The sequence below is a fragment of the Cygnus olor genome, chromosome 1, assembly GCF_009769625.2.
Source record: "Cygnus olor isolate bCygOlo1 chromosome 1, bCygOlo1.pri.v2, whole genome shotgun sequence".
Classification (NCBI taxonomy): Eukaryota; Metazoa; Chordata; class Aves; order Anseriformes; family Anatidae; genus Cygnus; species Cygnus olor.
The window spans coordinates 3,615,752-3,640,316 of NC_049169.1; the positions used below are offsets into that span (position 1 = coordinate 3,615,752).

At 48.8% G+C, this 24,565-nt stretch overlaps 1 protein-coding gene across 1 annotated transcript in view; it reads right to left on the reverse strand.

Moving 5' to 3' along the window:
• The window catches only part of MKLN1 (muskelin 1), a 94,319-nt gene extending 77,968 nt beyond the window's left edge, over positions 1-16,351 (reverse strand). Inside the window, exons 1-2 of the mRNA XM_040546282.1 lie at positions 16,221-16,351; positions 2,198-2,267 (exon numbers count right to left, since the gene is read on the reverse strand). Of these exons, the coding sequence (XP_040402216.1) occupies positions 2,198-2,267; positions 16,221-16,312 (162 nt within the window). The 5' untranslated portion in view covers positions 16,313-16,351. The remainder of the gene's footprint in view (positions 1-2,197; positions 2,268-16,220) is intronic.
• Positions 16,352-24,565: the final 8,214 nt, after the last annotated feature.

The following is a 24,565-nucleotide window of genomic DNA, read 5'->3' on the forward strand; positions in this document are numbered from 1 at the left end:
AACTTAGGATTTCACTGTTCAGAGGTGCAAAATCTGAAGATGAGCAAAATCTTACCGAATGTGAAGTTCTTTGGTCACATATGAGACAACATAACTTGGAACAGTTTCTCCGTATGCACAGGAACAGCAGAAACTGCCTTCTTTGGACGAAGGCTTCTGCGAATTTCAATTCCCTGTTCCCTCTTCCCAGCTGTTTTTACAACAGGTAAGTTACACTGGCAAATTTGCGTTAAACAAGTAATTAAACGCTCAGGTGAGAAGCATGAGAATTCACTAAAATACATATTAGGAGATACTGCAAATAAATAAACGGACAACTAAGCAGCTTTTTATATTCTCGCTGCTGGATACAGAGATCCAAATAAGAGGAATCCAGCAGGACCATCTTTTCCTCTTAGGCAGCCGGGTTTTTTGTTGTTTTTGTCTTTAAAGAACACAGAACACAACTTGGACACTGTCTTATCTCAATTGCCACTATCTGGATACCCTCTATACACACATTTAATTTGTAACTCTTCAATCAAAAGCTTGGTTTGCATTACTTGCTTAGCGTGCAGGGCGGCGCCCAGCTCTGCAGGGCTGGATTCAGTAGATCTGCGATAGCATCTTCACTCATGCCATATTCAATGAACAAACTTGCAGGAAGATCTCTCTTGAACAAGTTTATGCAGTTTGTATTTAAGTGATTCCGATTATTCCTCGCTTAATCTACTTGTTTGATACAACCTGGATCACTGCTTGGCAGCTTTAAGCATAGGATGGGAATATGTTAAAAGCATCCAGCCGCAAGAGATGAATTTCTGGTCCAGAATCAGTTTAAGAACAGAACAAAACATTTAGGATCCCTCAAGAAAACAAAAGGCAGACCTATGAGCACCTTGGGTCAGTCTAAAGCTACACCACAGCCAACCTTGCCTTGTGAACAGACGGAAGAACCCTAAGAAACTACACGTTTTCTGCACAACAACAAAAAGGATGGCACACTGAGATGCAACACATGCTCAAAACCCATTACCCTGCAATCAATAGTTCCTAGACAGATTAATCCATAGCTTGAAGCAGTTTTAAACTCCCTTGCTGTTTAACAAAATATTTACATTTAAAAAAATCAAATTAAAAGAGCAGTAGATGCACACAGGCATCAAGGGGATCAAAGCATGTGAAAAATTATCAGCCTTGACAAGCGGGTTTATGAAACATGCCAACAGTATAGACAAGATAGTTCTCTTCCCATATTAAAAAACCCTCACTTTCACAGACAGCAGTATAGAAAACTATCATGAAAATTAGGATAAAAGCCTTTCAACTGGATGGGATGACCCCGCTGTGATCTGCAGCCGCCAGTGAAGAGTACAGATTTTTAACACACCTTCACAGCAAACCAAGATTTACCTAGAGGAAAATTCCCAAGGCTAAACTCACGAAGAATACTTGAATTAAACATGCTTATTTTCTGTGCACAGGAACTCTGTGTGAGAGATACCCCCCCCAACACATTCTGCTGTGCATCAGTACTTCAACAAAAGAACTCAAAACACCCAGCATAACATAGGAGAAGCTAAGCAAACAGGACCAGAGCGATAAGGCATAGATCTGGCATAACGAGAAGGGTAACACATTTACTGGGGGGAAAAAAATTAAGTGAAAGGGTAAGTATATTTTTCTGGATAATCTAACAATGTAATTATAATGAGAAGGCAAATTAGAAGCTAAAAATCAATACAGATTCTATTTTAATAATCACCAATTAACCATCAGCAGAGGTGACATTCATGGCTCTTTTTAACAGAGGCTACATTTCTAAGTGTGCTATTAGGGGAAACAAATACAAGCTCCTTAGATCCAGGATTCAAGGCCAGCAGCCTACAGCAGTCTCCAATAGCACGAACAAAGGGGGACCTGCACGCCTCATTAGCAGCTTAATCTAACCGTAAGGTTAGATTATTTCCAGTGCGACTGTGATTTTCAAGGATGAAACGTGAAACTCTTCCCCTGCAAAAATCTTTCCTTGAAAGATCGTGAAGAGATTGCTGGAAACGTAAATACCTAACGTACCAACAACATGTACTGAAGTGAGAGAAGGTAACTTACAAAGGCATCCAGTATAAGTAGTAGCAGACTGTATTTAAAATAAAAAATCCATTGTACCTGAAGTTGCACAAGACAGCTGAACAGGAGCAGAGATTCGGGTGCTTACCTGGGGAGGATAATTGCTTTCAGAAGACCATCTCGAGGACTGATCATTAGGCTTGTCCACCAAAATATTCCTAAAAAGGAGAAGCCAGAAGTAATTTAAGTAACTGCCACACTGTATTTACATCGCCAGTAAGAGCTGTCAAACACGGAGATCAATAACACTCCCATGCAACTCCCCAAAATGCTGGGCAGAGACTACGCTTCTCCCAGACCCATTAAAACAAGTCTCCAAGCCATGTGGTTGGGAAATGGAATTTCACGTTGCGAAACAAAAATCCAAATTGTGAAATAAATGTAAAACAGATGAATTTACGTAGGCCCAAGTCTGCAGTGAAGTGGAAAAAACGGTCTCATTCACCTCGACGGGGTAGGAACTTTTCAATGAGGTTAAAACCGATGAGCAGCAAGGCAGTTAGCGAGCCAAAAGCTGTCCCTTACTAGACAGGCGATACTGGAACAGGGAGAGTGAGCTGCTAACCTACTTAAGTTTTGCTGGACTGTGGAAGACGACCGTCTAACTCATGCCGAATTCGAACACGTTATTTTTCATGAGCTACAAAGCCTAGAACAACGCACAGGAAAGCAGAAGTTTAACTCTTCACCCAGCAAAGTAAATCTCTTAATTGTCTGCGTACAGCTTGAAATAGCACAGCCTTGGGGTAATTAACAAATTCCAAATAGTGTTTGGGCCAAAACAAAACACATTCATCAGGATAATCCTTACGAAGGACCTCCTTTCCTCTTTCCTGTAACAGTACAGTAAGGCTCTTCCCAGTTCACCTCCCAGATGAAATTAAAAACTGAAAACTAAAAATAAAAAAAAATATATATATATATAATTACTCCGTTAACCTGCTGGCAAGGTAACAACGCACCACCTGCTGGACAGGGCTTACAAAGCTCTACCAAGTCCAACTCACGAACTTGCCAGCTCGTAAAACTTATGTAAAAAGAAGGACGCAGTCATCAAAAGGCTTATGCCATCTCCATCTGCTGTGTAGGAGGAAAAGAACACGAGCATCTGGATTACTACAAAGGACCGGAGGAAAAAAATGCTCGTATGAAAGCCAGGAAGGGAAAGAGGTTAAATCAGAGGTTGAGCATTACCAGGCAGAAATTAGCTCGCTCTTTCCACATCGGGCAGCCCAAAATCACCACACCAGCAACGGGATCCAGGCAGTCCCGCACTGCGGGGGCACCTCTGAGCGCCGACCCAGCGGCTGCCTTTCCAGGACACGTGCCACGACTTCTTTTTGACAGCACAGGAAGAAAAACCCAACCTCCCTTCTGCTTTAGCTAGCTGCCATCACAGCAGGGCACTTACTAACAGCAGTGCCAGCTGATTTAGTCGTGTATGCACAGAGCATGCGTGGGAGCAGCGCACGACCACGCGCTGCCCTCTTGCTCAAACCCCATCAGAACAGGAAAGGTCAGGCCGTTACACTTCCAGCTGGGAACATCCAGTTTGTGGCACCAAGAGGCTCAAGTCCTAAAGAAAACATAGCTCCCGTCTGTCTTAATTCCAGCAGGGACAAATTCTCCCAGGAGGGGAGAACTTGGAAGCTGCTAAGACACGCAGATTTCGAACAGAAGTTGCCAGCCACAGTGCTAAGTCACCACCAGAAACCAAAAAGCACTTGGAAGAAGAATCAAACCGCAGCCACGCCATGGGCAAGGTGAAATGCTACTTTGAAATGTCTTAATGCATTTTAATAGCTAGAGAGAGAGAGAGAAAAGGCTGTATTTGAAGGAGATGGGACTCTTAATGGACATGAAGGCAAACAAAAATGTAACGCTGTCCGGCTTTCTCCTCTTGGAAACTTCAGCTCAGCATGCAAATAACAGTTCACCCTATAGAATGTGTTTTATTTATGATATTACATTTGTTTAAACATCACGGGATAGGCCCTTCATACATTGAGCAACATTTGCAGGAGCTGGCACCGTCACGCGGTCAGATAACGCCCCGCTGGAAAAGAGGCATTTTCTAACTGGGCCAGATCCCAAAGACCGTATTTTTAGAAGTGGATTTGTTTGCTTCTCCAGGTCAAAGATCAGTTTGCCACAACCAACGAGGAGCTCATTCAGGACAACCAGACAAGATAAAAAATCCTTCTGCGGAGAGAGAAGAGGACCGCGTAGCTCTCGTAAAATTAAAGCTAAAAAGAAATTGAAAACAGAAAAGCCAGCAGCATCGAGAGAGTTATAAATATGTTTAAAAATACATGGGTTGTTAGTTTATTAGGATTAAACAAATGTCGAAGACAGAATTTGGTATGTACAAAGTTAATCTACCATCGTGGTTCGGGAAAATTTATGGGCTCGAATACTTGGAGGAGTTCAGGCATTCCTGAGACAGCAAGAAACAAACGTCTCCTAGTGACGGATGCCTCTCACCATGTAAAGCCTTCACTCCGGACACTGCAGAAATCCTACGCGGCACCTAGAGGCAGGCTTCCCAGATGTGACATCTCAATTAAAACCTCTGAGAAACTTCAGAAGTGAGAACTCCACCAACTCGATGACCGTCCACGCAATTTTCACGAGACGTTAAAGAAAGGTATTTGTAAGCCCTTGAGCTACTCCACGTACCGATACCGTTGTGTCGGCTTTCTCCGTGGAAAAAAGGGAACTCATTAAACGTGGTTTGAGATAATTCATAATCAGAAGCTGTAGATACAACAGCTAGTCTAGCAGAAATCTACAACGCTGCCAAGAGGGACTAGTCCACCCACTTGTGCTCGATCCTCCCACTCCCTCCACCAGCAGCCGTAATAAAAAAAGACTAGCAGAAATAACTTCTTCAGTCACGTCAGTTCTCCAATTCTGCTTACCGTTAGTGCCAGCATAAAAGGGGCGGAAAAAAAAAGAGGATAGGATCTACTGGCATAAATTCCCAATGCCACTCTCCCATAGTGGAGTAAGTACAGGAGAAACTGGCTGGCCCGGCACGCCAACTACTCCGTGGTTACTCCTAGCCCACACCAAAAGCTAAGCAGAGGGAGCTTCTTTATTTGCACACCACCAGCAAGAACACGTGCGGAGGCATTAGGGTGTGCCTTAAATCCCTAAGGCAGCTTCCTTCGCGGCTATTCGCGTCTCAGGTTTTATTGCAAGTGCTCCCATCATCGAGAAGAGAAGAGGATGGTTATGACCACGCTGAAACGCTCCTGGCAGAACCGACGGGACGTTTCTTTTTATTACCCGTGCACACACTGCTCTCACAGCTGCTGGAAGTAGATAAATTCTCCGTTTCCCAACCCAGAGCCCGTCCTACGCGCTGCACCAACCACGGGCCGATCTCCGCCGGGATTACAGCGACGTCCCCGCACTTGGCACTTCCAGAGGAGCTCGCTGTGCAAAGCTCTGTGGTTTCAGACGTGACAATCACAAGGGGTGAGCTCGCCTTTGTTTTTGAGGAAGGGGGGGGGGGGTAACAAGGGAGGTAACTTTGCAAAATGTACAGCAAATTAGGTTTTAGGCTGATATAATTTGCACCTAGCCTAAATATTTTCATGAAGCTTCTATTAAGAAAGCCGACGACTTTAGGAACAAGTCCTTGAGAATAAGCAACTCCAAAACACTAACTTTGCTTGGCACAGCCAGAGGGCAGCTGTGCAGAAAAGGGCACACACATCCCAAAGAGGATGTGGAAGTCGGACATAGCTCTGCTGGAAAACCACGAGGTACCACGCCGGTACGTGGCAAAAGTGGGTGGGAGTGCTGAGCAAGGAGCAGCTGACTGAAAACCGACAAAGCACTTTTGTCAGGGTTGTCCATGTCTTTTTTATGTTATTTTTTCCTAGAACCATCCCAAGACAGAGTAGCAAGAGTACAGCAACTGGGAACAGGGACTAAAATTTCTACACAGTCCATTTCAGGGAGGACTAAGATGCACGAGGCCAACCACATGGAACATGGGCAACCTCCAGCCCCGCCAGTACAAAGCAGCAACGGAGATGCTCTTGCCCAGCCCAGACACTAGAACAGTCTTTAACCAAGGGGAAGAACCCCCCCCACCCCCCCACATACACAAAAACCACCACCAAAAACCCTAAACCTTATTCCATAGGGCTGGAAACAACCAGAGAAATTTTTCTCCCTACAACTAACTGCAGCTCCCACAAACATTTAATTAAGACTGATTTCAAACTGCCCGGCCGCAATGTTTAAAGAGCTACATGCACCTACAAGCTCCCCCCTAAAGCATTTCAAACAGCTTTCTAGATTTCATTGCAAAGTTTCTCTCCTTTCTGTTGTGAAAGTTCCCTGCCTCAAACAGCAGAAGGGCATGAAGACATGGAAACCTCTGCGTTGGAACACAGTAAACCATGCACAATTGCTAGGCAGCACACAGATCCAGTGAAGAAACGTTATTTTTTGTTTGAGGCTTGGTTTAAATAGTTAACAGAGGATTTCTTAGCCCCAATATGAAGAACTAAGGCAGGACCTCTTGCTTAGTAAGTTCAAGGAAGCTTGAGGCAATAGTGTACGTAAGCACGCACCCTGAAATACTACATTGTCACGAGGTTTGCCAACTTAACGCTCAAATTTATTTCCATCTTCTCAGCAGCTGTTTCACAAACACATGCAATTTATTACAAATGCACTTCTGTCAAAAGAAAAATAGCTAAGCAAGTACAGCATATAAAAACTAATTTAATTTAACAACCACCTTACAGATACACACTCATCAGATCACAACTGGCTGTGCTGGACAGCCAAACAGGCACCACTGCGCTCTGGTCTGATAGAGGGTCATGAAAATCAGTTTCTCAATGATATCTTTCAAGGATCAGTTGGTTTTTTTTTTTTTTTTTTTTTTTTTTTTTAAAACTTAGCTGCCTTTCATCATTGCCACCCAAAGACAGGCAAAAGCCCTTGGTAGAAACAAACCTCTCCTCAACTGCGAAATGATGTGGACACAGAAACCTCCAGCACTCCTCCTCACCCTGCATCCCGTCGTGCCTTCGTCCTGCTGCGATGGTTCTTCCTCCGGGCACGCCAGGAGCTGAGTATTTCAACAACTGTATTGGCACAGCGAGTGCCCCAGTAATTAATTTCTGTTCCAGTCGTGCTCAAGAACCCTAAAGCACAGCCTAAACTTCTGACTGCAGCAAGGCACCGAGCAACCCAACTCCTGAGCAGCGAGAGGCCCCGGCTCCAGGCTGGGAATATCAGAATGTCTTTTCCTTCCTCAGCGACTCTGTGATGAACTGCTGATTTCATAATCATTTTTATCTGCAGATGACCAGCCAGTGAATTGATGTTTTTGCACACAAGACTACCTGGAACCATTCCTTCTCATACTCGAGCGATTGTTTCTACACATCTAAGACTCAAGGACGTTTGAAATCTGGCTTCCTAAGTGATCTACAAACCACAAACAAAAGCATCACAGCGTGCAGGCAACTTAATTGACGTTCCTGGAGGTTTCCAGAACAGAAATAAATCCCAGGCCTGATAAGACGACTAAGAATAGCACAGACTCTACCCTTCAATATTCAGCAAAGATGAGGAGATTATGCTCTGCAGCTCATTGGATCTGTAGTCGATAGAGGAAACCCTGCAGTAAAAATTGGCCAGTTTGGGACATCAACAGCAACTGCCACTTTGTAATAAAGTAGTTTTAATTTAAAAAAAACTCGCACCTTGCTGAGAAAATGCAGTTTAGCTGGTATTTGAACACGGAGATTTCTACTGATGGCATTTAACAGAGAAGTCCCTGAACTTGCACTTTCCAAATCTTGCTGAAACACTGGTAGTGGAGCCCACTAACACTACCCAAGGAGGTTGGAGGAGAGCCGTGTCTGGCACATGTCTGGGTGAATCTCCCGTGCTGTATTCTGAAGCATCACAGCCTTGTTGGAGTGGTTTTGCTGAAACTAATGCACGGATGGAAAAATCTGACCAAGGCCAAGAAGCAGGCTTAGGTCTCCCATGATTTCACAGCACTGCAACCATGTTTTTATGTGCCACTTTGCATTTTCACCCAAAGGAGGAATCCACAGAAACCAGATTGACTGCATGTAAAGATATGAAGTCGCGATAGAAGCCATAAACACTTCTTTAATACTCCTCAGCACTGTAACTTCACACTCAGTACAATGTTCACCCAAAACACTGATGCCTGTAAAAGAATTTAAAGAAGACTACGTTCAACAGAACAGATTGAAGCCCCTCATGTCCAAACTGAGGTTAATCACAACTTTTTTCTTTAAAACCAAACTCGTACAAAAAATTCCTCCTGGTTCCGGGCAGAAACGCCTCCACTGGGTTAGCTTCCCTTTCAAAATTGAGGTTATCTTGCAAACAACACAACTCTACTCAGGGAGTTCAGAAAACAAAATACAGACCCAGGAAAATAACAAACCATCAGAGTGATCTCAAGAACTGGTTGGTCGGGGAGCCATGCTACAAGTCAGAACCGTTTGCCTGCGGTGCTGCATTATGGAATAATTCCTTATTTTGGAGCACGATACATGAATTCATGCTCCAGCACACGACAGCTCCCAAAGCCACCTTCCTTTCACGTTCAGCAGTTTCCAAATCCTGTACCAGAAGGCAGATTTTTTTAGAAGACAAACCGAAAGTCAGCAGTAGCAACTCCATCATGAGAGAGGAGGGTGGGAACTCGTTCAGCAATTCCTTACTCATGGGTCACATTTACCTAATCCAGCTTTTTTTCCTTCCACCTCAGGCTGCCTCCCAGGGCTTTACAGCAACACCAAACCCAGGCTGGGGAGGAAAATCAGTTCGGAGAGCACACCCAAACCCAAAATGACCGGCATAGTTTTTACCCCCCCCTCCCCAATTTCAGGCCATTTTCCAGGCACCGCAGAAGGCAGCGGCCGCGCAGCGAGCCTTCTCAACCCACCTGGCACGCGGGCTGCTGTCCTCAACTCACACACACGGTTGTGTTCCTCGACTTAAATCGATCCAGGAAATAATTTCTCCAAGATTATGCACGCTGAGTGTCAAGTAATAGCTAAAACAGCAACTAAGTAAGGTGACAAACCACTCAACGTCTTCACTGCTCCTTCCTTTTCCTCCCAGCAGCTGTATTATTGAATTCAGACCAAGCTACACTTAAAATCCACTGCTCCTACAAAACTCTACGGGCTGTAGTCAAAATATACACATATACATTTATCATTAGAGGTTTATATTAACATGGAATTAAAATAAATCAAGCACTGGCTTGCTTTGGAAGCTGACAAAATTTGACCTCCAGCTAAGTGCTGAATACACCACTTAGCCTCAACAGAAAGATCTTGATCACATCATAAAAATCAATCGTGGTGATAAAGTTAACAGCGCATTTCAACAGCGATTTGCTAAAAAGATGAATGTGCAGAACAAGAAGCTATATTCTTTGCCATAAAAAAAGAATCAGACTGTACAGGCTGTCTCAGCAATAACAACAGTCACTGCGAGGAAAACGCGCTCTGCTCCAACTAGTTTTACTCTTTAAGCAAGTAATTAGTAATCACAATCTAGCCAGCTTTCATTAAGCTTGAAGGATATAAACCATACACAGAACGAATGATCCATAATCCGGCGATGTTAACACCTTCTATGAAAATCTTACAATCTTAATGTTCCCCAAAAATGCCAGGGTTGGACGTTGGAGATTCTGCCAGCTTCGTCACGCCGTGGGACCGCAGCAATTAGCAGTTTACCTCCAGCCTTCTGCCAGCAAATAAACCTGCCCAACCTCCTAAATAATGGCTGTATTTTAACAAAAATTTCTTCACCTACCACAGCATTTGTGCCTTCACCTGGGAAGAAACTTCCATGGAGAGCTATCAGGCTCCTGACGGCAACGTAAGGCATGAACTTAATAATTTTGTGCTCATTTTCACTTTCACCCTTTTGATCTTTTTCTTCCTCGCCACTTCACGTTTTCACTGAGTTGTCAGACAGAAAATCACCCAGTACTTGTGCACTCAACCTGTAGGCAACTATTTCCTGCAGAAATATTTTGCAGTACTCTATTTCAGGTTGTAGAGAAGAATTCTAGGCTATAGACGTGATGCGAGCAAAGAGGGAAATGTCTGTTAGGAAAAGAAAATTTGTAGAAACATCCAAAAAAAGCCACACAAGTGAAAAAACTTTCCAAATGGATGCTGAAGAGAAGCAGATCTGGGAATGTTTCTATACATGGGGCTCGCTGGAATCAGCCAGGGACCAGCATCACTCAGCTCACTTCATCAGTCAGCGTTTGCGTCCCCAGCCCGTTTTAGCAACTGGTAAAAGTATCGATTAATTGTAAATACAGCACGAGCACGTAACTCCAGATGGCCAGCGGGTGCGTCTGCTCCGCTCCCCTCATCTCTAGATGAAGCGACTAGAGCAAAAAAGGATTGACTAAATTAAAATGTTCAAGTCAAACTGGAAATGCTGACAAACGAAGTTGAAAAAACGACACGCAGGCTTAAAGGTGCAAAAGCAGTTGTGGTTCTACAGCTAAAATGGAAGTCCTCAGGGCTATGTAACCAGAGTTACTTAAGAAACTGTGAGAAACAAGAAGCAGCGTTAAGACATCCAGCAAATGGACGAGGAGCAGTTTGCCCTGCCAGGAAAGCTCTAAAGGCCTTTGATGCTGCACAGCTTGGGCAGTTTTGAACCAGCGAGACCTCAACAGGAGATGGCTTCACCGAGTTAAGGACCCAGAACTCGGTAAGCAGAAAGCAAAAAGGAAAAGCAAACCTTTGCGTTAGACATTTCTGACCTCAGCTCAAGGGCGAGATCCTTCAAGACCTGGATCCGTCACCAACAAGATTTACGAAGCCACAAGATACAGACCTGACTCATCGCTGTCACCTGCTCGGAGGGAGAACTCGCACTCCCGTTCCACTAGCCTCAAACGCACGTTTTGTCCTGCCACAGAGATCAGGTAGCTGGAATTCGGGATATTTTCAGGTTTTTTTTGTTTGTTTTAAAATCCTATGGACCTTGCCCAAAAAGCAGGTCGTTATGCACGTTCTCGGCACCTGCTTGCAAATGCTGTGCAATATCCTAGATGTGTAAACACAAGGGAGTACATCCTTGGTTCAGGGTAAACACAGGACAGCAATAGATGGCTGGTTACTCTGAGCAGGAACTTTCTGCCATAACTCAGTGAAAAAGAAAGAAAAAAATAACGCATTCTCACTTTGGAAGGCTCCCAGTCACTCCTAAGTTGACTACGAAAAAATCTTTTGCTTACTTTACTTTCCCCTTACTTCTCCAGTAAGCCTTTTAGAAAAGGAACAGAGTTATCCGGGCTTCAGCACTTGATATAGCGCCTCATGAAGTGTCACACCGGAAAAGACTGGAATTACTAGAATAACTCAAGTCCACAGTGAAATAAATAACAAGGGGTTGTAACAAAAAAGTGGCTGCCATTTAGGAGAAGGCCACTGTTGGCATTGAATCAGCAGCTTAGAAACCCATCTTATATTCTTAGTAGCACAAGAAATAACTTAGGGAAGTGTCAATAAAAAAAAAATAATCTGAAAATATTAATAAAATAAATAAATAAATATTCTGACCTTCCTCTACAGAGGTATCATACAGGAAGACCCTAATGGCTGAAGATCTGAGCAACAGCAATGGGATGAAACCTCCTAGCAAAGCTGCATGACCGGAATAATGCTGTTTAAAAAAAAAAAAAAAACCCTCTTGTTAGTCTGTGTGAAAGTGCCAGAAGGACCTGGGCGCATTTGCCAGCTACACGATGCCGTGAGTCAGGAATCTGATGCAACCACTAGAAAGCCGTGGTCCTAGGACAGAGCACTGAGGCACTTTCCAGCAGAGAAGGGCACATGATTGCCACTGCAGGGAGCACAGCACCGCTCCTTGTATTCACCAGCGGCAAATTTGAACTGGAACAAGTACAAAAAGCAGGCTATTGGAAAGATCAGGGTACAAAGTGCTTCTCCCCGAAAACAAAGAGATAGCTTTTGGTCCCCTCCCTTACCAAAGAAAGGAAGATTGAATGGGGGTTATATTACCTTCTATAAATTGTTTATTCCCTCCCTGTCCAAAAAAAGAAGCGCCTGAGCTCATCGCTTTCTGCGGACTGCCGGAGGAGGGAGAGGGGAATAAAGTCCAGGTCTGCCTCTCTCGGGGCACGTGGAACTACACCACAATTTTGTGTGGCTTGCACCAAGTGACCGCACTGCTGATGGCGGGGAAGTCCTCGCGGTGGTCCCTTGTGGGACATCGGGGGAGCTGTCTCCCACGTGGCTCTTTCAATTCGGGGAGAAACCACAAAGAGGCAAGGCAGGATCCGATGAGGAAGCGTCAGCGACCGGCTGGGCTGAATGTTTTCCAAGCTGGACAGGCTGAAGCCTCTCGATACGGAGTGCTCCCTGGAAACACCACGTTTCAAGAACAAATTTGCTCTTGGACCGGTTCTCTTCCCAAAGGCACAACTTGCCCCAAAATGCAGACTAAACTAGACATCAGACCAACTCAGTCAGTTGGACACAGATAGTTTTAAATAATTTCCAAGCCGGTGTAGCTGCTGGTAGCTACAAGCCAGCAGAAGACAACTCCAGCCATCTGCAAACCACTAGGAGCATTCTTCCGCAGGCTGGAGGAGGACAATCCTCATCTGATGTTTGGAAAGGCCTGTGCAAACGTGCAGATGAATGTGGCACTGGTAACACGGCCTGAAATTGGGGTGGGCACTAACCAGTCCCCTTGTACCACCAAACACAACAGAAAAGTTAATGCTCGCTGCGAGAAAATGCTCGGTCACTCACAGAAAACTGGTGGTTATCAACAGATTGCTGATCCTAAACGAGAATGTGGCCAGACGGGTCTTTGAAAACAGGGTGGGTTTTTGTTTGTCGTCTTTTTAGTGAAAAATTACAGTTATTGGGTGACTTTTGGTGTTCTGACAAGTTTCAGTGTCACTCCAGCATCCGATACGCAGACGCAAGTAAGACACTGGATATCCAGTTCCTTCCACAGACGGCAGCGATGAAGATTTTCTATCTCAGCTTTGATTTTTACATTTAAAACCACATAACTGTTTAAGAGACACGTTTAAATCATGCTTGGCTGACACAGAACATGGGTAATGCACCCTGCTCCTCCTCCACGAGCGCTTCACTCCCAACACCAGGGCAGCAGTGAGCAAGCTCCCAATGACGAGCCACACACTGAAGGGAGGCGTGTGTTCCTACACGCAGGACAGCAGGAGACCCTTTAGGGTTAAAGTAGAAACCCTAACTTCTTAGGAAAACCCCTGACTTCTTAGTTACGCTACCAAACTTATTTAAACTACGGCCTAACCACAATTCATAGAATCACGCAACGGCTTGGGTTGGAAAGGACCTTAAAGACCCCCTCGTTCCAAATGAATAGTAAGACAACTTTCAGCTCTACCTGCACGTTCATCCCACAGCACATTACGTTCCTGTAACGGCGATTTTGAAGTCTCCCACCTCCCCTCCATCCCTGAACACCACTCTCCTACGGGATTTCCTTCCTGAGTTTCCACCTTTCAAGACTCTGATCTTCAACCACAGGTCGGAGCCTTCCCCTTCCCCTTCAGGCCACGTTCAAGCTCTCTCCCAGAAGGTGGGAATCGAACGTCGGCAGGCAGCAAGTGCAAACCGAACCTTCCCGAGGGCCTCTTTCACCACAACCCCACCTGGTGTTTCCAGGGCTGCTCAGAAATCAGCACGTGAGCCCCGAACGGGGTCGGCGTGCTGGAGAACAACCCCGTCATCGCCAGCACTGCTGAACACTGCCCCAAAGCTGCTCCGCCCGCTTTTATCGATAAGCACCTACAAACCCTGCCTTAAAAAACAGCCAAATGCAAGGCCAGGCGTTCGTAAAACACCGGCCCCGTTACAGGGAGGGGAATCGTACCACGGGCTGCAATGACGTGGAGGACTTTGGGCAGCGCTGCAGGTGCCACGAGAGCATTAAATCCTGACAAAAAGGTGGCGAAAAGGGCTAACGGGAGCCTCAGAAAGGCGCATGGAGGAGAAAGAGAGTTATCTTTGTGTGTTGCATCAGGGAGATCGATACTGGACTGTCACCCTTCCTTCAGCAGCCAACAATTTATAACTACAAGCACGACCGCAGACCTGAAAAAAAAAAAAATGCTTTAACGGCTTTTTAACCTAAAAAAGGCCGAAAGGATTACTTCATTATCACCAAAAATAATTAATTAGAAAGGAACTTGGTTCTTTTTAATATCTAAAGAAGCAAACGTACGGAAAGATACAGCCACTGTGGGTTTAGGCAGCAAAACTTTTGTTAAAGTTTTACCTCCTTTTAGGAAATGAAGATAATCCGTGAAATTAACAATTAACAACTAAATTAACCGCTGCTTGCTGAGACCGGGTGACAGAGCTACCTCAACCCCAGGTTACTAAACTCGCTGCACTCATTAGGCAAGACTCTACGGCCTGCACTGAGCACGGCGCCCAAACGAAGTATTCCCAATAATCCCCCAGACCTGAAGGGCTGCAGAAAGGGGCAGCAAAACCCAAACGGCCAGACCACGTTGTTTTCATCCCAAATTTTGCTTTCAATAACCAGGGAACCTCAACGGGCCGTAAGTGGCCTGCCAGGAGGCCGAGGATCCTATTGAGGACGGGCACACGTTAGTGGTGCAGCGCAGAGCCACTGCTCTGAAGCACAACTCCGGGCTGACCCTAAATTCCCAAAAACCACAACAAGCGGGTCACCAGGTGACCCCTTTCCCCCAAAACCCCATGTAAATCACAGCTCCCCCCAAAATTTCTCACCATCCCTCCCACACAGCCCCAAGCCCCCCAGCCTTCTGACCACCACTGCCTCCAAACACAGCTCCCCCCCGAGCTGACCATCACCCCGCAGACCCCCAAACCCTGCTGAACACCCCTCCCTATACACACAATCTCCCCAAAACCTTTCTACCTCCCCACACACAACCCCCCAAAACCTTTTCACCACCCCACCACTCATTCACAGCCCCCAAAACCCCTCCCCACACACAGCCCCCCAAACTTTTCTACCACCCCTCACTCTCACGCATAGTCCCACATCCCTACTGAACCACACACAGCATCCCAAAACCTTTCCAACTCCTCTCCCTCTCACACACAGCCCCCCCAAAACCCTACTGAACACCCCCTCTTTACACACAGCCCCCCAAAACCTTTCCAACTCCCCTCCCTCTCACTCACAGCCCCCAAAAATCCCTACTGACCGCCCCCTTTTCCCACACACAGCCCCCCAAAAACCTTCTCACTCCCCTCCCTCTCACACACAGACACAAATCCCTACAGAACACCCCCTCCCCACACACAGCCCCCCAAAACCCTACTGAATGCCCCTTTTTCCCACATACAGCCCCCCAAAACCCCTCCCCACACAAAGCCCTCCAAAAACCTTCCCACCCCCCTCCCCTCACACACAGCGCCCCCAAAACCTTTTTACCCCCGCATACACAACCCTAAATCCCCACAGAACACCCCCTTTCTCTCACAGACAGCCCCAAAACCCTATTGAACGCCCCCTCCCTCTCACACAGCCCCCCAAAACCTTTTTGCCCCCCTCCATTTCACGTACAGCCCCAAATCCCTACAGAACACCCCCTCCCTCACACACAGCCCCCAAACCCCACAGAACACCCCAATTTCCCACACACGTTCCCCCAAAACCCTACAGAACACCCCCTCCCTCTCACAAAGCCCCCAGAAAGCTTTTTACCCCCCTATCTCTCACCCACCGCCCCAAATCCCCACAGAACACCCCCTCCCTCACACACAGCCCCCAAACCCCACGGAACACCCCCATTTCCCACACACGCTCCCCCAAAACCCTTCCAGCCCCCCTCCCCTCACACACAGCCCCTCCCCCACCCCCTTTCCCTCCTCACCGCCCCCCTTCCCCCCTCGCAGCCCCCAAAACCCCCTCACAGCGCCCCCAACCCCCTCCCCGCCAGGCCCCAGCCCCCCGAGGCAGGCCGTACCCCCTTCCCCGTCCCTCCCCCGTCCCCCCCCGGCGCCCACGCCCCCCGCCGGGCTCACTCGGGCAGGTAGGAGGAGGAGAAGCTGCTCCAGCGGTGCAGGCCGTAGCCCAGCACCCGGCTCTCCGGGCCCGCCGGCCCCGCCGCCGCCATCTTGGAGTCGGCACCCGCGGCCCGGCAGCGATCGCGGCTGGGGGGGGGGAGGGGGGGAGAGGGGGGGGCGGGGCTCGCTCTTAAAGGGGCCGCGCCCGGGGATTGAGGCTGGGGGTAAGGGTATGGGGTCGGGGTTTGGGATAGGGAGGGAGGTTTGGGGAGTGTTTTGTGGGGGCTGTAGGGGGATATGGGGCTGTAGGGGGATATGGGGCTTGTGGGGCTGTAGGGGGATATGGGGCTGTAGGGGCTTGTGGGGCTGTAGGGGGCTGTAGGGGGATATGGGGCTTGTGGGGCTGTAGGGGCTGTAGGGGGATATGGGGCTGTAGGGGCTGTAGGGGGCTGTACGGGGATGTGGGGCTGTAGGGGGATGTGGGGCTGTAGGGGGATATGGGGCTGTAGGGGCTGTAGGGGGCTGTAGGGGATATGGGGCTGTAGGGGGATATGGGGCTGTAGGGGCTGTAGGGGGATATGGGGCTGTAGGGGGATATGGGGCTGTAGGGGCTTGTGGGGCTGTAGGGGGCTGTAGGGGGATAGGGGGCTTGTGGGGCTGTAGGGGGATAGGGGGCTGTAGGGGGATAGGGGGCTGTAGGGGAATGCCCCATGAGACTGTAGAGGGATATGGGGATTTTTGGGGGGTAAGGATATATGGGGTCGGGGGGTTGGGGGGGGGGTGTTAGGGAATGGGGTGGGGGGAGGTTTGTGGAGTGTTTTGTGGGGTTGCAAGGGGATATGGGGCTTATGGGGCTGTAGGGGGATATGGGGCTGTAGGAGGATATGGGGCCCAAGGGGTATATAGGGCTGCAGGAGGATATGGGGTCCAAGGGGTATATAGGGCTGTAGGGGAATGCCCCTTGAGGCTGTAGGGGGATATGGGGCTATAGGGGAATGTCCTAGGGGGCTATAGGGGAATATGGGGCCCAAGGGGTGTATGGGGCTGTAAGGGGACATGAGGCCCAAGGGGTGTATGGGGCTCAAAGGGAATGCCCTATGGGGCCGTAGGGAGATATGGAGCCCAAGGGGTGTTTGGGGCTGTAGGGGAATGTCCTATGGGGCTGTAGGGGGATATGGGGTCCAAGGGGGATATGGGGCTGTAGGGGAATTTCCTATGGGGCCCAAGGGGGCTATGGGGCCCAAGGGGGCTATGGGGCTGTAGGGGAGTGCCCCATGAGGCTGTGATGAACTATGGGGTTGTACAGGGATATGGGATTGTAGGGGAATGCCCCGTGGGCCTATAAGGAGATACAACACCCAAAGGGGTTATGTCCCATGGGGCTGTGGTGGGCTATGGGGCCCAAAGCGGATATGGGACTGTAAGGGATGTCCCATAGGGTTGTACAGGGATAGGGGGATGTAGGGGGATGCTTAATAGGGGTGTGGTGTACTATGGGGCTGTAGGGGGATGCTCCATCGGGTTGTAGGGGGCTATGAGGCTGTAGGGTGGTGCCCCATAGGCCTGCAGGGGGATATGGGGCCTAAGGGGGATACATCCCATGGGCCTGTGGTGGGCCATAGAGCTATACAGGGACATGGGACTGTAGGGGGATGCCCCATGGGGCTGTGGTGGGCCATAGAGCTATACAGGGACATGGGACTGTAGGGGGATGCCCCATGGGGCTGTGGTGGGCTATGGGACTGTAGAGGGATATGGAGATGTAGGGGGTTGCCCTATGGGGCTCTTGTGGGTTATGGGGCCCAAGAGGGATATGGGCCTGTAGGGGGTTGCCCTATGGGGCTATGGTGACCTATGGGGCCCAAGGGGGATTATGGGGCTGTAGGGGGGTGCCTCATAGGCCTGTAGGGCGCTATGGGGCTGTAGGGGGTGGGCTATGGGGCTGTAGGGGGATGCCAAGTGGGGTATAGGGTCCAGGGTGTGGGGAAGAGGGTCTGTCCAAATCGCTCTTGCAGTGATCCCCGTCCCTCTTCTCCCCGGCTCCATGTTGCTAGCTGGGTGTTGCGCCATGTCTCTGCTTCGTGGGAAGGACCAGGAGAAGCTTGTTTTGACAATCCTGCCAGTTTTAACATGCTGTTTTGTTGTGTTTTATTTGTCTTTTTTTTCCCCCAGAAAGGAATTAGAGTAATTAAAGTCCCCATAAATAACAGAAAATACATAAACAAAAGTAAATAACGAGTAAAATGGAAAGGCACTGACTGAGTGGTACCCAGAGTCAACGCGTGACCAACAGCCCCGTTTGAGAGCAATCGCAGGCTGAGCGCAGGGTACCAGAATTAGTCAGATTTAATTTTTTTTTTTTCCTTGGGTTATTTTTTTCTCCTTCAGTCCATACAACAGCTCGTCTGCGTGCTTCGTGGGGAGGTAGCCTGGAGGTCCAGACGGTGGGAAGGAACCCAAGTGGTTTCCCAAGTCTTGCGCATTGTCATATTTATTAACTTTAATTTTTTTTTTTTCTGTCAGTGCTGCTGAAGAGTTCGCCATCAGTGCTGGGATGTTTGGGTGTCTGCATTGCATTGCTGTCCCTGGTTTAGAGGGAAGCTCCCCTTGGGATCTCTGTTCCACACCAGGATATTTTCCAGTGCTTTTGCCAGCTGCGTGGCCGCACACCAGGAGGCTGGACCCGAAATCCCAAACACCTACGTAATTCAGCATATAAATCGGACATTCCTTGACGGTTTTCTCTGTTGTTACCTGTTTTTTCTTGTAGGAGGGAGATGTTTTCACCCAGAGCCCCCATCAAATCAGAGGGGAGGTTTGGGACATCCTGGGGCAGCTCTGGGATGCTCAAGAAATCAGAGGAGATATTTCAAGACTGGGGGGGGGGAAGAAAATAAACCACCAGCAAATAACCAGCTGTCGGTTGGAAATGACAGATTGAGGAGATATTATCGGGCAGGACAGCAAGATGCCTGGCTAGATGAAATTAACGCAAGGATTTTTATTTTTTCCCCTCCTTTATTTTAGGAAAGTGAGTGAGAGCACGACAACAAAATCTGGCTGTGGCTGAAAAATTCGTCCAGCAGCCTCAGATTATTTCAAAAGTGAGTGGAAGCAGCAAGGGCTTCATCTCGAGACCCCTTCCCAGGAGCAGGGGGCACCGTGGTTTTGGTGCATGAAAGCCCCACAGTGCTGAAAAAGCGCAACAAAAACCTGCATGCAATGCACCACCTTCCACACCTCTCTATGCTGCTGCACTAACAAGGATTTTAGAAGTTTGTAGCCTTCCTGTGGCATTTAAGATTTCACTTATCTAAAATTCTGCTCGTGGGTCTTTTTTTATTTTTATTTTTTCCCTGCCATTTACTGCAGGAACATTAAAGAAAATAGTTCAGTAAGGATCTTGCTAATAATATTCTCCCAACCCCAGGGAAAGGGATGCTACCCTGGCATTTGGAGCCTCGCTAACAAGCAGCCTGAGAGGAGCGATGCCATATGAGACCTGTAACCTCCGAACATGAAATTTTGGAGACTGCAAACAGGCGGTGAGTGCCAGCCCTGCGGCAGGGAGGAGGCAGAGGAAGAGCCAGCAGCTCCCTGCTCGCCGCTGCACGGAGCAAACCGCCCCAGGACTTTCTCCGCCCGGCGTCCTGTTACCGCCTGGATCAGGACGCGGACTCCAAGCCAGCTTATTTTTAGCACATTTTGGGCTTAAAGCGAAGCAAAAGCTGGTGAAATACGCAGTACTGACAGCCCTGGAAAAAAAAAAAAAAAACAGGTCTTTATTCGTCTGCAGCACTGGAAGCAGGGAAGGCTGCGAGGAAGCAAAGCAGTTGCAAGCTGCAGAGCTGCAAGGCGATTCTCCCAGCTTCTCGGGCTCAGTCTGCCCGGCTCTACATGGTTTTAGATGGTGGCAGGAGAGGGTTTTTTCCACGCTTGGAGAGGGCCTCGCACGGCCGGGAGGAGCCTGGCATGCTGCAGGTTTGGGCAGCTTGCGAGGCTCCAGCTGAGCTCGCTGCATCTGCCCGAGCTCAGCGGCGGGGCCATAAAAGTGGGAGAGACTCGGAAAACATGAGTGTCTGACCCTGCTCTGCGAGACTTTTGCTGCATATATACAACACGGGATTCACTGTGATGGCAGTGATGCTGTCCTGTGCCACCTCCGGCAGCCTCTCAGACCCGCTGCTTTGGGGAAAAATAACCCAGAGGGGGCACTTAGGAAGCAAACACCGTGCAGGGCTGTTCCTGTCCCCGTCGCTTGGCATCCGGCTGAAATCCTCCAGCAGGGTTTGGTGTCTGCAGGACCTGTCTGCGGAGCAGAACGAAGCAGCAAAAGCAGGTCCCTGCAGCACGTGGAGGAGCATGCCAGGAGGTCCCTGGATGGGTGCCTGGGACAGTAGCTGGGATCACCAGGAGAGGCCAGGGTGACCCCAAGAGCTGTCCCCTGCCTCCCTCCGCCAGGAGGATGCGCACACGGCATTAACGTGCTTGTCGTCAGCAGGCTTGAAACCCAACCACGGACAGCTCAGGGATTTGAGGATTGTTTGTGTCTGCCTCGAGACAAATACCGTGTGTGTGTGTGTGTGTGTGTGTGTTTGTGTCCCTGGCACAAACCCGCTCCTCTGCTGCGCGTGTGTTTCGAGTTTCCTCATGCAAAACCTGCGTGGGTGTTGAGATATGTAATGAGCGCATAGTTCAGGATGAAAACAAGTTGCGTGGAGGAGCCAAGTAACGCCAAAAAAATGAAAGCAATACAAACAACAACATGGCACGCAGCCATACCAGCTAGACCGTGGGCCAGCCGGATCTCACGTCCTCCCCGGAGCTGCGGAGCCCATCAGCTGTTGGAAAAAGAGACCTTTAAAGACGAGCGGGAGGAAATAGCATTGGCAGTGCAGGCCACAGCGTGTTTCCTTCCAACACGGGACGGAGCCAAGGACATGAGGCAGAGCTGTGTAACGTTTGGGGTCTCGTTGCTCAGCCCTGAAGTAAGGCGAAAACCTCCAGTGGGTTGCAGTTGTGTAAACTCCTATTGTTCTGCAAGCGGAAGAGGAGTGCTGGCCTGATGGGGTATTGTCATACCAGATTTTGGCAATGCTTGCTCACCTCGCCGAGCTCCCTCTGCACAGCCAGGGCTTGGGGGCTGCAGGGGGAAGGACCCTGCCTGGCTGTGCTGGACCCTTGGCATCTCCCAAAGCCAAACGTGTGCTCCTTCCCATAGGATCTTCAAAGAAAAATACCTACGGGACAGAGCAGGACCAGGGGCAATTCCAGAATCGCTCCCCAAAGCGTCCTCGCTAATTATCCTGTCTCATTTTGATGATATGGTGGAGAAAAAAAAAATGGGAAAGCTTATCGAGCTTTGGAAAAAAAAAATGGAAAAGCTTACCCCTCTTCTGTGGGGTCTGGATGCATTTCCATACTAAAAACGGGTGAAAGCAAGCCTCAAAAATCATCTGTGCCTTCTTGTAACGCAGTGAAACCATGCCTCCTTCAGCATAATAACAGAGCTCCTCTTATGGAGGCCCTGATCCAAGCATCTGCTCCCAGGCCGTGCACTTAAATACCTGCCCGAGCCCTCTTCACCAGCTCTTGCAGCATCTGTCCTTTGGTTAAAGGCTTAAATCAGCCCAAGAGCTTGCTGGCAATCTGGAAGATTGAAAGGGGCCTTAAATACCGGAGCCTCCACGTGCGTATTGGCATCATTCTTTGCATAAAAGCCAGCTTGAAAGGGCTTGTTTTACAAAGCACAAGCGCACTTTTTTTTTTTTTTATATTATTTGCATCAAGGTCAGTAACTCAGCTTCATTCACCAGTCTCCAGCTGCAAAGCAACGTGCCCCGGACAAGGGGGGAAAATGCATCTGAGTCAGAAAATAATATTTAAGGGATGCGAGCGGCTCTGAGCCACGTCGAGGAAAAAAAGATCTTGGTGCCCCGGCGTGCTCAGCCCCGGCTGAGCTGAAACAGGCTGCTGGAGGGCAGGAAAAGCTGCTGAGATGGGCACAAATGTTGCCCTGGGTGCCTCGGTAGGACGTGCCTCTCAAATGTCACCCCCGTGCCACCCTCTCCGGCGCTCGCGCGCCCTCAGTGCCTCTTGCCTCTTCCAAGAGGAGCGCCTGGGCGTTGTGATTATTTCTCTGAATCACCCAGAGAGGATGCTCCGGCCTCTGTTTCAGATGCAAAATGTGCCTTGGAATTCAATAGTTGCTATAGTGCTGTAATTATGCTTTTTATGGAGTACTTAGTCACAATGGCTGGAGCGCCTGTTATTAGGCTTGGACTCCTGCTGCTGCTGTATTTTAAAGACCTTTCTGTTAAGCACCTTCTCCCTGCTTTAAAAATAGTTTGTTTCAGCACTTGTGTGCCTCCAGAGACAGCCCCAGCTCATGGCACTGATGGAGCACAAGGACAGGGTTTGCAGCCCGCTTTCTGCACCGCAGGAGTTGCGGTGCCTTGGCCTTGGGTGCTCCAAAACACACACCAAAGTCAGCTTAAACGACACCAGCAGAATATTTCCAGGATCTGGGAGCTGTTAAGCACTGATCCTGCCAACATCTGTGGTTTGGAGAGGACTCTCAATGCCTGCTTGGGGCACCCGCACGTTCCCTTCGGCACCGTGGAGAGGGTGGACTCCTTGGGTGCTCCTCCTCGAAGATGCCTGAGTCTACAGCAACAGGACACAATTTGGGCAAAGATTAATCCTTCTGGGGTGCTGCTGTTCTGGTGCCCATTCCAGAAGAAGCCCAGCTGCAGTGCAGGCAGCTGATATAGGTAAGATGAGCACCGCACTCCACATCACTCCTCCGACCAGCAGGGATGCTCTCCGCCCTACACCATGGGATCAGCCTTTCCCCTCTCTTAACCTCTTTTTGTGCGCGGGTTTCCCCATCTGGAGAATGGAGCTAACTACTTAATTGCCTACTTTCTAAGGAGTCAGGCAGGATAATTAGCTGGTGTTTGGGTAATGTGTCATAGGGCAGGAGCGCTAAGTGGTATTGCTGTCAGCAGCACAGTGGGAAGCGAAGGGCTCAATCTTGGTTTCCAGTCGGGGATGTCAGGGTGTCCCCAAGTTCATCGCTCCCACTGACTGGTCTGCTGAGGGCAGGAGACTTGGGCGAAGAGTTTAAAGGAGGAGGATGCCAAGGGCAGCAGTGAGCTGTTTGTGATCCAGAGGAGACCTGTGACAATAGCTCCGTGGACTTCGGAAAGAGAAAAGCAAGAATGATGACAAGGGAACGTGCCTGGGGCAGCACAGAAAGGGCTCGTGTCTGTAACTAGCATAATTCTTGAACAGCAACATCCTCCGAGTCGCCAAAGTGCATCGGGGAAAGTTTTCTTGCCATGCATTTATTGCATGCGTGCAGCACGGTGGGAAGCACCACACAGAAACCCGTCTCACTCTTCCTGGGGACTGAAGTAGCCTCGACCTAAAAAGAGATTTAGCATCTTTCATTTTTATTATTGTCCAGATTTCGTTAGGGATGAACTTTAAGCCTTTCTTGTGTCCGTTGATGATAATTGATAAGGTTTCAACGGTGCCTTCTTGAGGTTAAACATCGGAGAGACGCTTTGGTTAATAGTCTGCCTTTCAGAGCAGTGCCTTAGCTCTCTTCTGCTCCCGTCTGCTTCATTTAGGGTGAGTGCCCAAGAGAGGTGCAGCTAAGGAAGGAATCTTGTGCTGAAGCTCTCGAAGCTTTCAAACGACCAGCAGACCCTTCAGCGCCGCCTTGTTTTCGCCGTAGCTGGAACAACGCTTTCCGTGACTCACTGCTAATTACGCTCAGCTTTCACAAATGTTTTTAACCTCATTGGATCTGGAAAAAAAAAAAAAAAAAAAAAAAAAAACTCTTCGACCCTCAGCTCTGTCCCTGTGCCATCCTGGAAAAGCTGCTGTGATTTGGTGTCCCACCTCTGCGAGCCCAGCTGCTGGGCTTTCTGGCCACGCCAGGGAAGCCCATTCTCCTCCTCCTGCCTCTTTTCTAAATGAGCTGACATTTCTCACGCTATTTATTGTCTCGTCCTGGAGACAGTCTCACGCTTTGATCCACGCAAAAGATGACTTTTCCAGGGAGGTTCTTGGGCTCTCCCTGTTTCCTGTCAAGTGGCCAGCCACAGGCCACTTGGAGGAGATGCCAACTCCCTTCTCTTCTTCCCAGCAGAGGTAAACCAGCCACAGACCATCTCAGCAGCTTCTCTGCTCCCTGTACAGATGTCTCCGCATCCAGGAGCAAGGAGAGGAGAAACACAGACAGTCCGGAATTGATCCTCCCCACCGCTTGCATCCACCCATCTTTGCAAGCCGTCCGTAAGGATGAGTGATGCCTGACCTCCGGAAAAGCAGAGCATCCTTTCGTTTGCCAG